The following is a 15,025-nucleotide window of genomic DNA, read 5'->3' on the forward strand; positions in this document are numbered from 1 at the left end:
TAGGCCATCCAGAGTATTTTGAGTGGATTTCATAGACAGAAACTGAAAGAAGCCCATTGTATATGTATGTACACAGACACACACTCACACACACACATGTACTAATTTATTTTGCCAGCTGCTACCTCCCTAATATGGTCAATTAGCATTGATCAAAGTCCCCTTTTTACCCAGTGAGTAACCCCACCCCTACTCACACCAGTCCACCTGTGATTATCGGAGTTGTCTTACCTACTTACCTTCTCCTTCTTCACCTCCACATCTGGGATATGTTTCCAGTGTTTATAAATTTGGTTGCTGCTTGTCTCTAACTTGTATTTCTTTATTGATTTTCTGATGATACATTTGCTCCATGCTTGCCCTCTAAGCTGCTTCTATTGGTTGCATTTGTTGTGTGACATCATGTGTTGCTGAATACTGAACCATATGTAACAAATGGAATGAAGGAGCACCAAACTATGCCCATATTTTCTCCTCTTACTATTATATGCACACACACACACACACACACACACATGCACATATGTGCGTGTATATATATATATATATATATATAGAGAGAGAGAGAGAGAGAGAGAGAGAGAGTGAGAGAGAGAGAGAGGGAGTGAGAGAGAGAGAGAGAGTGAGAGAGATAGAGAGAGAGAGAGAGAGAGACAGACAGACAGACAGAGATAAATAGATAGAGAGAGAGAGAGAGAGAGGGAGAGAGTGAGAGAAAGAGAGAAATATATCTGTACATATGGACATATGGCATATGTATGTAAACATTTTGGGGTGAGCGTGAATGTATGTATGTTTGTGTCTCTTTGTGTTGATATTACACAATAGTTGTAAAGGAGTGTCACTGTCTTAGAAACATTGCCATTCATTTCCAATATTTTATGAAAACAAGTCTGGTCATGGGGAAATATTACCTTGCTTGGAAACATATGAGGGTCGGTGACAAGAAGGGCATCCAGTTGTTGAAATTCTGCCTCAATAAACTCTATACAATCTATGCAAGCATGGAAAAGTGGATGTTACAACACTGATGATGATGATGATGATATATATAAATCTTTCATATATATGTGTATATATGTATGTGTGTTTGTGTGTGTGTATATATGTGTATGTATATATGTGTGTGTATGTGTGTGTGTTTGTGGATGGATATTTACATACATAAAAATATACACACATACATACTTTCATGCATACATACGTATATACATACATACATACATACATACATATAATGATGAATTTAGTGTAATGGTAGGAGTTCATCAGGGATCAATTATTGGTTCTCTCCTATTTATCATAGTCCTCCAGGCTATAAGAGGAACTTAGGTTTAGCTGCCCATGGGGACTCTTCTATGCTGATGACCTTGAAACTGTAGTAAAATTAGAAATGAAATTTCACCTGTGCAAGAAAAACCTGGAATCAAAGGATCTTGCAGTTAACTTAGTAAAGACTAAGTACTAGTTAACAGGATAACAGATAGAATACTAATCCCTTTGCGTAAATGGTAATGTTCATTACGTAGAAGAGTGGGTGGTTGAAATTCCATATACTGCACTCAATGAAAAAAAGGATATGTAAGATGTGCAGTGGAATCACAGGATGGTTAACAGTGAAAACAGACTTTGTTTGTGGCAGACATATAAACATATAGGTACAATAAACATGAGGAACACATGAGAGATTGATCTTCTGGAAATCTCAGGATGATCCTAGAGTTAATAGATAATTTCTGTTACCAAGGAAATCTAATTAGCAGTTGGGGTGGGGAGATGTGCTTAAAGTATAGTTCCTAGAGTAAGAAACAAATGAAGCTGGTATACTCTGCTGGAAGTGCAGTGTAAATGTAGATGTGTGACACAGTGCTAGTGTATTGAGAGAAATGGTAGGCATAAAGGAAATTAGATGCAGTGTACAAGAGAGGAGACTGCCCTTTTCATAAAGGAAGAACTCAACAAATCCTACAAGCTGGCACCAACATCTGCCCTAAATGAAATCAACACCAACCACTGCAAACTTATGAGGAAATTACAAGTAGATGACTGAACTGAACCATACTCTCCTACAACTCCACACTTTAACCTCAAGGATCACAAGAAGGGCTTTATTACCAAACCTTCAATACACCTAATATGCTCCTCCAAATCCGACCTAGGAAGAGTAAGCAAAACCATTTTGGACAAAATAATACCAATCGTCAAGGACAAATTAAATGTTAACCTATGGTCCCACACTGGTAAAGTTATTACATGGTTCCACCTTCTAAAAATCAAAAACTCATATTTCTTCCTCAATTCAACATAAATAATTACTACTCTTCTATTTCTCCTAAACTTCTTAATCAAGCTCTTCTTCTAGCTAGGAACCTTACTAACCTAACCCCACTAGAAATTAACATAATACTTAATGCCCGCAAAACCCTTATTTCTTTTGAAAACAAACTCTGGTGCCGGGTCAATCACTATAACAATAACCATAGCAACCTATTTGACATAACCACAGGATCATCTGATCCAGATCAGGTCACTGACTTACTTGGACTATATATACTTCAACAGCTACATATACATTTCTCTAACATCAAGAGAGGCCTATACAGAGACGATGCTTTACTAGTTACCAAAAGCATAAATAAACCCGCCTTAGAAATAATTAGAAAGGATCTACATAATTCTTCTCTAACCTAACCCTATCTATCACATTTGAAAACGCTCACAAAACTGCTAACTTTCTTGACACAACTCTAAACTTATCAACCTCCCAATACTCCCCTTACCACAAACCTAATTAATATCTTCATTACCTTAATATCCACTCCAATCACCACAGATCTACTTTCAATAACATAATCAAGGGCATCTCAACCTGCATATCTGACCTCGCTTCAACTGAGAAAATTTTCAATAATCACGCACCATATTACAATCAAGCACTCATTGATAGCAGCTTTTCCCAACAAATAGAATACATCCATAACACCAGGCTCAAACAATATATGTCTCAAATCACATCTCAAACATGCACCAACCATCACAATTGCGACCAACCACACGCACTCGTCAATGGAACCCTGGAAGGTCTTACACCTAGGCAACCTAGATCCCACACACATTCATTTAACACTAGGCCAAAAACTAAAACAACTAAAACAGCTAACAACAACAGGCCTCGCCACCCAGATAGCACTACTCCCAGACACCCTAAAAAAAGCAGCAGATGCTCTATTCTGTGGTACACACCCCCATTCTCACTTAACGTTAAGAACTTAGCTAAATCCTTCCTTAAAATACTAGACTCTAACTTCCCTCAGCAATATAAATATCATTCTATCTTTAATAGATCCACCCTAAAACTATCTTATTCTGCCCCACCCAACTTCGAATCTATTGTAGCAGCCTCTAATAAGCAAAAGCTTTCTCTTTACTATCAAAACTCACATAATTACAACTCTAGTCATACGAACACTCAACACATACACAGCTCCAGCACAGACACCCTTACCACAACCACAACCTAAACCATCCTACTTTCACTGTCCAGAACACCACCATAATTTCTACCACTCTTACAAATAGTACAATTAATAACAACAACAGTAATAATAACTGATGGTAATATGATGACGTTAATAATACTAACAATTTAGTATCTTCTACCCCCTTCTCTAACATCTCCTCTGACAATATTACCTCCTCCATTCCTGAATACATTCCCCCAAATCACCTAATTGTAACTGCCATCCTAGAACCATCTGTCCGTTACAAACCCATTGCAAGAGATATAATGTAATTTACAAATGCACTGTCCTTAATCTATTACACAACTCTACAGCCATATACATAGGATCAACCAAAACTTTTAAGCAACAATATGCCGCTCACCTCCATTCTTTTAGATACGATAAACATAGTAAATCTACAACACTTGCCAACCACATGCATCATCTCAAAAATACAAATATACCCTATACTTTATCATGATCCATACTGGATTCAGAGCTTCCCTACCGAGGTCAATGCTCAACCTGCAAGCTTTGCCTGAAGGAGGCACTTCACATACTAAAGCACAACTCTCCAGCACTGCCAAATAAACATAATGAGGCACTAAGCACATGCAGCCACCGCTTTTTTCACACATTCAAATTCTACCACAAATCCAAATGCCTAAATGGCTATACAGTATATTGCCATAATACCCCTTAAGTATCCCAATAACCTTATAAATCTACATTTTAACTCTTAATCCCTATCTAATTCCTCTTTCATACTTGAATATCACAACCATTTAATTATATTAGTGTGTATATGCATGCATATATATATGTGCGTGTGTGTGTATGTGTGAATGTATGTATACAAGGTAAATATACCTGCGTGTGCAGGGGTGATAATACATACAGATACACGTATATATGGGTGTACATATGTACATATACATATGAGTATGAGTTGTATATGTAAGTGTTGATATGTATAAATATCTGTATAAATATATATATGGCGGTGCAATGGCCTAGTGGATAGGGCAGTGGACTAGCCGAGCCGTCGGAGGATCGTGGTTTCGATTCCCAGACCGGGCGTTGTGTGTGTTTATTGAGCGAAAACACCTAAAATTCCATGAGGCTCTGACAGGGAGTGGTGGTGACTCTTACACCCCAACTTTCTCTCAATTTTTCTTCCTGTTTCTTGAGTAAAACTGCGATGGACTGGCATCCTGTCCAGCTGGTGGGTGGGAGCACATATGCCATAATAACCGGGATATATATATGTATATATATATACATGTTTAATATATGCATCTGTATACATCTTCACATATATATTTTCTTCTACTACTAAGCACTAACCTGTCCAACTAATCTAACCTATATTCCCAAACTCTTCATTCCACCATATTACTACTCTTTCTGCCCCATTGCTTTGGCTCTATCACTACATACCTGACACTCCTTTACTTTCTACACTATTATACCTCTCTCTCTCTCTCTATCACCACCCCATTCCTTCTATTTGTCACTCCTTTACTCTTTACCCTATCATTTTTTTTGCACTCTCATATCTTTCTCTATCACCCTCACCTCCCCACTCCTACTATCAATTTATCATGACTGACCACTAACTAATACACTCCCTCTCTTCATCTCTTTATTATCTCTCTCCCTGCTTTTCTTTTTTCTATTTTCCTTTTTCCTTTTTCTTTTCTTTATTCCTCTCTTCCTGTTTTTGGGCTGACCTTACAAATACATTCCCTACTTTTTGGTCACTTTAAATAAAACCCTCGATTCAATAGCACTGTGTACAAACTCTATACTTGGAATGACCAATTTTAAATACTATTGTATTTTACTCACAAGGTATTGGAATCTTATATGTATACCATTCTGCCAAAATAATGAATCTACAGATGCAATATCCCTGCATATCTCGCATCTATTTTCATTCCTCCACTTAACTCTCTATTTGATATCTTATCTAGATTAACTATTGCTCAACCATTTTCTCACACCGTCTCTGATGAAGGGATATAAAAAAAATTCCCGGAAACAGCTGTAAGACCTTCTTTCACAGCCTTGGATTTTTATCTTGTTCTGAAAAATCTTTTTTTTATATATATACACATGCTGATATATGACCTATGTTGGACTCCTCATTTGCATAATCACTGAACCTGGGGCTTAACTATGGTCTGTCCATAGCACTTACTCAGCATTACCTGACACTTTTGGGTCTTATTGAAACCATTACCTCTCATAACTTCTCTATATATATATCACCATCATTAACATGTCATGTCTGTCGTCTATGCTGGCATGGGTTGGATGGTTTGACTAAAGTTGGTTAGCTGAGGGGCTACACTAGACTCCAGTCTGATTTGGTATGGCTTCTATGATTGAATGCCCTTCCTAATGCCAACCACACCCAGAGTATAATGACTGGTTTTACATGCCACAGGCATGGTTGCTATTTGTGTGACACCAGTATCTGCCATGATTATGGTGTGCATGTATATGTGTGTGTGTGTGTGTGTGTGTGTGTGTGTGTGTGTGTGTGTGTGTGTGTGTATGTGTGTGTTTGTGTATGTTTGTATACACACACACACACAAACACACACACACACACACACACACATATATATATATACTCTCTTTTTTGGAATGGTGAAACTTAAAGCAGACAAAAGCTATAAATAATAGCATGTAAATATTGTGTTAACAGACCCCTTGGATAAAAAAGTTTGATGGCTGCCACATCTTATGTGTATATGTATCAATTATTCAGGTTTTAAAAATTCTACCATAACTGGCAAATATATTGCAATAGCTGAGATGCATTTCTTCAAAATCCCTATACCTCCTTTGAACTTGCAATTTTGTCCCCTCCCCCACCCCCAATAAACACATGATCATTCAAAATACCAAGAATTGCAAAACATTTTATTTTAACTGACGAAAGACTATTTCTTATTTTTGTCTCCTTTACAGTTTGTAAATACAGTTAAACGAATGAAAGTAAAGAAATTAATGACACTCATCTCTAAGAACATTTGATATAGAAATTCTAATCAACTTAATTTACAAAAGATCTTAAAAAAAACAAAAAGGAAAATTAGTATTTGTCAAGAAGATCCACTTCATTCCAACTACCACCATGTTACTTCTTTCCTGTTGGAGTATTATAGTCTTCATTTGTCTTCATTTTGCAAGTAAGTTCTTTTTGTTATTTTTATTATTTGTTTGTGAAATCACTGAGTATGTCTGTGTATGATCAAGAAGTTTGTTTCCAGGTCAGTTTCTTTTGTATAACACCTTGGATTATTGTCTTGTACAATAGTCTCACCTCAACCAAAGACTATGGAGTGGAACTTCATATATAAGGATTTTGTTGAATCTATTTCTGTTCCTGTTTTTGGTTTAACTTTTTTCATACTAAACTACCTGAGACTGCACCTGATTGTATAATACAAGTTTCCTGTTTTAAAATGATCCAAATGGAAACCTTTCATTTTAATTTATGTTCCAAAGAACAGCTTGATTATGACACAGTTATTTTACTAAATTCTTCATTATTTTCAAAAGTAGTAGACCACGGCAATGTATTTCATCAGAAATATGGTAGCAAATGGTTTAATGCTATAACCTAGCTCTTGGAGAAATTTTGCAGAATTCTCTGTGTGGAAATCACTTGAGCTTGGTCTTCCTGTTTAAAGATAACTTCTTTGCATAATTTCTGGTGACACTGAAGGATCACAGAACATTCTCTAACAGGATATATATATAGAGAGAGTTTACAATTTATAGGAAAAGTGTCACAGGATTTAATTCCAGGATAGTAAGTCGTATTTAGTAGAAAATGGGAAAATTGAATAAGGTGACGAATGCTAAGAATGTTGTTAATCCATTTATATCTTGAAGTCTTCTATATATGATTCGATAGATGCACTCCAAAACTGTCTGACATGATAAATTATGATCAGCAATGCATCAATCTCATCAGGAAGGTTATAAATAACAAACTCATCAAACAGACATGTTAACAGAAATAGAAAGTCCTATAAAATATAACATATTTATATTCATATGCACACACATGTTCACCTACTCAAAATTGTGGCATGTAAATATAAACATTATATACTTAGAAAAACACAAATGTATACAAACACATAAATATACACATGCATTAAAATGCATACACATACACATAAATATATCATCATCGTTTAATGTCTGTTTTCCGTGCTGGCATGGGTTGGACGGTTTGACTGAGGTCTGGAGAGCCAACGGTTGCACCAGGCTCCAGTCTGATCTGGCAATGTTTCTAAAGCTAGATGCCCTTCCAAATGCCAACCACTCCAAGGGTGTAGTGGGTGCTTTTTACGTGTCACTGGCACAGGAGCCAGTCAGGCAAGCTTGGCATCAATCACAATTGGATAGTGATTTTTATGTGCCACCGTCACTGGGGCCAGTCAGGGGGTACTGGTATCGGCCACATTTAGATGGTACTTTTTACATGCCACCAGCACGGGGGCCGATCAGTGGGTACTGGCATCAGCCATGTTTGGATGGTGCTTTTTACGTGCCACCAGCATGAGAGCCAGTCAGGGGGACACACATATATATATATAAATATGTATACATATCTATATTCATATTTATATATTTTATATATTTTTTTATATATAAACATAAATACATACATAGGCACAGGAGCTGCTGTGTGGTAAGAAGCTTGCTTCCCAACCACATGGTTCCAGGTTCAGTGCCACTGCATGGCACCTTGGGTAAGTGTCTTCTACTATATATGTGTGTGTGCGTGTGTGTGTGTGTGCGTGCGTGCGTGCGTGTGTGTGTGTGTGTGTGTGTATGTGTGTGTATGCATGTGTCTGTTGTTTGTGTCTGTGTTTGTCCCCCCAGAATTGCTTGACAACTGATGTTGGTGTGCTTATGCCCCTGTCACTTAGTGGTTTGGAAAAAAGACTGATAGAATAAGTACTGGGCTTATAAAGAATAAGCCCTGGAGGTCGATATATTCAACTAAAGGTGGTGCTCCAGCATGACCACACTCAAATGACTGAAGCAAGTAAAAGAATATACATACACAAACATACATACATATATATTCAAATACATACATACATATGCTGGGATATACTCAAAAACATATGCATATATATCCCTATACATATACTCGTACTTATTCTTGCAGCAACGACATAGAATCATACGTATGCTAAAATATACGTTTACAATCACATACTTATACACATTAACAAACAGTTATATACGTACGCAAGAGCATACGCATCCAAAAACATCGATAGACCCATACACATAGGAAAGGAATTCCTACCACGTTCTGTGGTTTTTTACCTCAACAGCTCCTTTATAGGATCCAGTGGCTAAAGACATCATCAGGAGGAACCACGTCCAGTTTTGGCCCCTACTCCTCTACCATATGCACATACATACACTTACTTAAGCACATATAGATTATTGTTCATTCACAAAATATTTACATACAAACAGTGGATGCTAGGAATTTAAAATGATGTTATTGGAATAAACTAGATATTGTGAGTAAAGGAGATGTAAAGAAAGATAGGGCGGGGGAGAGAAAAGGAGGATAAAACAAAGTAAAAGAAAAAAGGAGAGAGAGTGGGGAGAGGAATGGGCAAATTGTAAATATAAAAAAGTGCATTTAAAGAAAAGAAAGAAGGGAAGAGGGAAGTAAATTCATGGCAAGTAAGAGAGAAGAAAAAGAAAAAAAGAAAAGAAAAATTTGCATAAATTATTATTAGGTTATGGGAAGAAATTATTTGAAAGAACTAAAAGTGTTAATTTATACATTTGTAAACTCACTATCACTCTCATAGGCATATATAACTACACATATACTAGTATATATATATAGTTTTCTTTCTAAAATTACAAACTTTGCTCCAAATCACAGTTACTTTAAAAAAAACTTCCTTTTAAATTTAATTTTATTATAACAAATCAAGATTATATTATTTCTTCATTGTAAAGTCACATGACCTAATAATGAGCAGGATGTTGGGTTAATAATCATAAGTTTATAGGTTCAATTCCTGGATTGGGCAATGCATTGTATCCTTGAACAAGGAGCTTCTTATCATGTCACTCCAGACTTTTCAGATGAAAGTAGGTGCCGTTCTATAACTGGTACTTTTTTTCCAGCTGATTTCACTGGAGCCTAGTGTTGGTGCAACCTTCTTTCTCTCCAGCTGTCACAGTCATGTTGCTACACTGTATTAAGGGCAGGAGGTCTCAGAAGGTGTCTATGTCTACTTGTGAGTACATAAAAATCTGAAACAAATAGCAAAACCATGTCACATGTTACCATATTCACTTGCCAAGGACAGCTTTGCTTTATTTCTATATCATAATGAAATACCATAAGCTAATTATAAACTCTGATAATGAAGTAAGGACTTGATTACAATATAAGGATTATAAAGATTTGAGTTTATATAAAGTGTTTAGTCTGAAAGCAAGTATGGCTATGTGATTGAAAAGCTTATTTTACAAGTATATGGTTTTGGGTACAATTTCATTTTGCAGCACCTTGAGCAAATATTTTCTATTTTAACCTGATGAGGACCAATCCTGGACAAAATTTCACAGAAAGAAACTGAGTTTAAACCCATCAGAGAGAGCTTTTCTGTTCCTGAGTAGAGGACTTAAACCTTTCTCTCATTTCAATGGTTCTTGGATACCTTTAGCAGAGTTCACTCTGTTACAAGCATGACCATCTAGTCTCTGGGTATCTTTAATAATAATCCACTTTATTGCAAATAAATATCACCACCTGGTCCTTGAGTACCTCCAACAGAGTCCACTCTGCTGCTAGGAGTTTGGTCAAGGTGTTTGGTCTAACAATAAATATTTTTCCCTTGCTTCCACCAGTCTTTGAAAGATCATAAAGCTCTTTTCATCAAAAATAGATAAATAGATATAATAAAAACATGAAATATATTTCAATTTTTATTTCTCTCTTTCCTTCTTTTTCTTTTAAATCATTTAAACTACTTAAGTTTCTTGTTATGACACATCTTTCCTAAGAGACATCCAAATTATCAACTTCCATTTCTCCTTATATTTACTGATATCTTTTTCACTACATATACATCTAGATGAATTCATGAACTTCAAACATAAAGGACAATTCAACTGATCTAACATAGTTACAAATCCACAGAATAGAAATCTTTACATTGATTCTGCTACTATTCAGCTGTAGCAGAATCAATGTAAATATTTTGTTAAATCATTTGAATTGTCCTTTATGTTTGAAGTTCATGAATTCATCTGACAAAACGGTTTCTTTGTAATGATGTAATGTTTTCATTAAACAATTAAAGGATTCGTTGAAAATGGCTGTAATGGACTGACACCTGTACCTCTGTTACTCATATTTTATTCACCTATTCTGGAATCTGCGCTTTATAAATATTATTGACAGTTTTTTTTATATCAAGTACATGTCTGAATAGCTAAGAGCAGTTTTCTTCATTCAGCTGGGTCTAATTATCTGCAAGAATTGACTAATTAAGTTGTAGGATTGAGTTTGACTTGACCCTACTACACTTAGGGGTATTGGGATTAGGTTTCTGTCAATAAGTAACAATTAATAACATTGCACTAAGGTTTTACCTAACTTTTCTTTCATTGATATACTTATGTATTAAATCTCCCCTAACAAGTTCAATTTAAGTTATTTCTGCCAACTCTTTTTATAATGCTATATCTATTAAATAGCAGTTAGCCTCTAACTTCTGACCCCTGTGACAAGGACCATACCATTAAACTCACCACACAACATATTACCCAAGCTATTTCCCCCTATATAATATAAACACAATGTAAACTGCAGCCTGTGGAAATTTCTCCTGAGAGTGACTTTATTTATTTATCATAAGATGTAATATCATGGATTATAATAGCATCTTAAAATGAAGTTCTTACCATTCCTTTCTATTACATTATTTTTAGTTTATCTTACTCTATTATTTTAATTTACTTTCACACATGTTAGTTTCCTAACATTTGGACTCTCTGAAGAAGCCTTGGGGCTCAACCATTGTCCAATCCCTGCCCAATGTTTGTTCATACCTGTATATCATTGACACGATGAGGATAACTTGGAAGATTTGGCAGCCTCATGGTAGAAACAACTGTAAGAGTTTAGTATTTGTACACTCTTCTATTATTATTCATTTATTTATATATATATATATATATATATATATATATATATATATATATATATATATATATATATATATATATATATATATATATATATATATATATCTGTTTACGTATTTATTGGCTTATTTTATTTGTTTACTTGGATCACTCACACATATGTTTGTAATCAATTAATAGATAGATTTAATGAATGTTTACTGGCTGATGTTTGTCGATTGTTTATCCTCTCCATTTTCTTATTTGCCCTATATATATGTGTGTGTGTGTGTGTGTGTGTGTGTTGATAACACTATTATCTCCAACTGAATAGTGATGCAGGATGCTTGTTTGCATCAGTTCACTTGGAAAACTTTGTGAGTGACAGACCCTTAGTGAAATTGCAATGACTAGAATGCAAAGTTGCATACAAAGCAATGTGCAGTCACTGCAGTTGAAATATATGTAGATCAGATATATGCTGTAGAAAACTTTTAAATAAAGTAGTTTTCGGACATGAATGAAATATTCACTCACCTCTTCGTCATCAATGTTCTTAAATACTCTCTGGAATATATACAGTTCTGAATAGGAATATGGAATTACTCAGTGAGTGAAGTTTACCAGTATCAGTATCTCTTTCTAAGTTTGAGTATTATATAATGGACCATTGTGGATAGACGGCATCTAAACCAAATTCAGAGGTAATAAGATATCTGTCAAGATAACTTATCCCTTTTATACTCTCTCTCTCTCTCTCTCTCTCTCTCTCTCTCTCTCTCTCTCTCCATATATATATATATATATATATATAAAGTACAGCTAAACCAGAAAGCATTAGTAAATAGGGAGGGTACAAATCCTAAAAATGAACAGCACAACTCTTTAAGAGATTAGTAGGTGGAAATCCAGCAAGTAATAATTAATATGTATACAATCTAGATTAGCAGGGAAATGCAGGGCATAAAAACTATAATATTTAAGCAAGCATCAAAAGATGACATTGAAAGATTTACTTTCTCTTATCTTCAGTTTAATGATGGCTGGTCTAGAGGAGAAGAGGAAAACAAAGATTTTATATCAGCCGATGGCTTATCATTATCTCCATTTTAATCTAAAGATGACTAGATAAATATATTGGGTTGTCCAGAAAGTTTGTGTCGATTTATAGGAACTTACCTTTCAACTTATTTTAGAACATGGTTGAGTTCATAAAATAAGATTTGACTACACCTCTATTTAGAGCACAGTTTAAGCTATCTTTTCATGGAAGAAGGTTTAGGTTCCTATGACCTGTGTTAATTCTGTAACCCTTTAAAATGGAAGATAAGAAAGTTCATTTTCGGCACTTGATGCTTTTCTTTTTCCATAAAGGGAAAAATGCCTCACAAGCAACCAAAGAAATATGTGCAGTTTACGGTGATGTTTCTTTATCCGAAAGAACTGTACAGAAGTGGTTTGCAAGGTTCCAAGCTGGAGATCATAGCCTTATTGATAAAGAGCAATCAAGCAGATCATCCACTACAGATGATGATCAAATTAAGTCATTAATTAAAAATAACCCACATTGCACAACCTGAGAATTGGCAGAAAGCCCCAACCTATCAAAATCTGTCGTTCATGAGCACCTGGTAAAGCTTGGACACACAAATCGCTATGATGTTTGGGTACCACATGGGTTGAGTGAGAAGAACCTTTTGGATCGCATTTCCATCTGTGATTTGCTTTGTAAACGGAATGAAAACGTGCCTTTTTTAAAGCTAATTGTGACATGTGATGAGAAATGGATTATCTACCGAAATGTTCAGAGAAAGCAATCCTAGAGTAAGCAACATGAGCCACCCTTAGCCACCCCAAAAGTGGGTCTTCACCCTAAAAAAGTCTTGCTTTGCGTTTGATGGGATTGAAAAGGAATTCTGTACTATGAGCTTCTCCCAAGTAATCAGACAATTAGTTCTGAGAAATACTGTACACAACTGGGCGAGTTAAAAGCAGCAATTCAAGAGAAACGTCCAGAATTGGCCAACAGGAAGGGTGTTGTTTTACAACATGATAATGCAAGACCACACGTTTCTTTGGGAACCAGACAAAAATTGCTGCAGCTTGGCTGGGATTGTGTTACCCCACCCTCCATATTCACCAGATATTGCTCCTTTGGATTTCCTCTTATTCAGGTCTCTGCAGAATAGTTTGGTGGTGGTGGTGGTGGTGGTGGTTGTGGTGGTGGTGAGGATAAAGATGATAATAATGATGATGATGATGTATCATTAAAAAAATTTTCTATTTTTCTGTTGTCAGCTTTCTGATTTACACACTGTTTTCCTTTTTTTTGTGTGTGTGTGTGTGTGTGTAAGTATGGTTATGGAATGGCTATGTAGAGGACAGTGGTAGAGAAATTTTGGCCATAATGATAAAGTAATTCTTTCTATGACCTTAACATTAACACAACATTAACAGTAATATTAATATCAATATTAAGATTAAGAAGGGCACATGAGCTGGCAGAATCATTAGCACGCTGTTACATTCTGAGTTCAGATTCTGCCATGGTTGACTTTGCTTTTCATCCTTTTGGGGTCGATTAAATAAGTACCAGTTACACACTGGGGTCAATGTAATCAACTTAATCCCTTTGTTTGTCCTTGTTTATCCCCTCTATGTTTAGCCCCCTGTGGGCAATAAAGAAATAAATATCAAGATTAAGATTAACCTTGCTTTCATCCTTTCAGTGATCATAAGTACCAGTTAAACACTGAGGTCGATGTAATTGACTTACCCTTCCCCTGAAATTGCTGGCCTCATGTCAATATTTGAAATCAATATCAACATTAATATTAACCACTCAATACGAGTGGATGTTGTGAAAAAATTTGATAATGATGCAATCAGATTTATGTCTGATTCTTAAAGAAAACATGTAAAAAAAAAAAACATTTTCCTGGGACAAAATGTGGGAAGAATGCAGATTTTCATGATTATTCAGATTTTTATGCTATTTTTAAAACCAATTCCAATATTTTATAGGAATTTTCTTGATGTAATCATCCACATTATAAAACTTTTAGGTGTTTTGAAAATAAATTGAGATTTTTTCCTTCTTTTTTCAATCTATTTGCCAGATACCCAAGTCACAATATGGAGTGTTACAGTTTGTCTAACTAACTATTACCGCAAATCACTTCAGATTATTTTGAATGAAAGATATAAAAACGTAAACTGGGAAAACCAACGAAAATGCTTCTACACCAATTTTGAATTAAACAGTGGAGTAAAGCCAAGTTTTATTGAAATTAATATGAATTATTATTATGGGG

The 15,025-nt window shown here is 35.4% G+C and overlaps 1 protein-coding gene across 5 annotated transcripts in view; it reads left to right on the plus strand.

The window, feature by feature from the left end:
- The window catches only part of LOC106873224 (uncharacterized), an 88,216-nt gene that overhangs the window by 4,810 nt on the left and 68,381 nt on the right, over positions 1 to 15,025 (plus strand). For 2 of the 5 annotated variants that reach the window (XM_052972215.2, XM_052972216.2), the window contains exons 2-3: positions 6,486 to 6,706; positions 14,831 to 15,024. In XM_052972215.2, coding sequence (XP_052828175.1) covers positions 6,652 to 6,706; positions 14,831 to 15,024 — 249 coding nt within the window. In that variant the 5' untranslated portion in view covers positions 6,486 to 6,651. Of the gene's footprint in view, positions 1 to 6,485; positions 6,707 to 11,559; positions 11,701 to 14,830; position 15,025 lie in introns of those variants that run through there. The other 3 variants (XM_052972217.2, XM_052972214.2, XM_089361190.1) reach the window with 2 other exon arrangements.

This window comes from Octopus bimaculoides, chromosome 12, assembly GCF_046866305.1.
Source record: "Octopus bimaculoides isolate indiv1 chromosome 12, ASM4686630v1, whole genome shotgun sequence".
Taxonomy (NCBI): domain Eukaryota; kingdom Metazoa; phylum Mollusca; class Cephalopoda; order Octopoda; family Octopodidae; genus Octopus; species Octopus bimaculoides.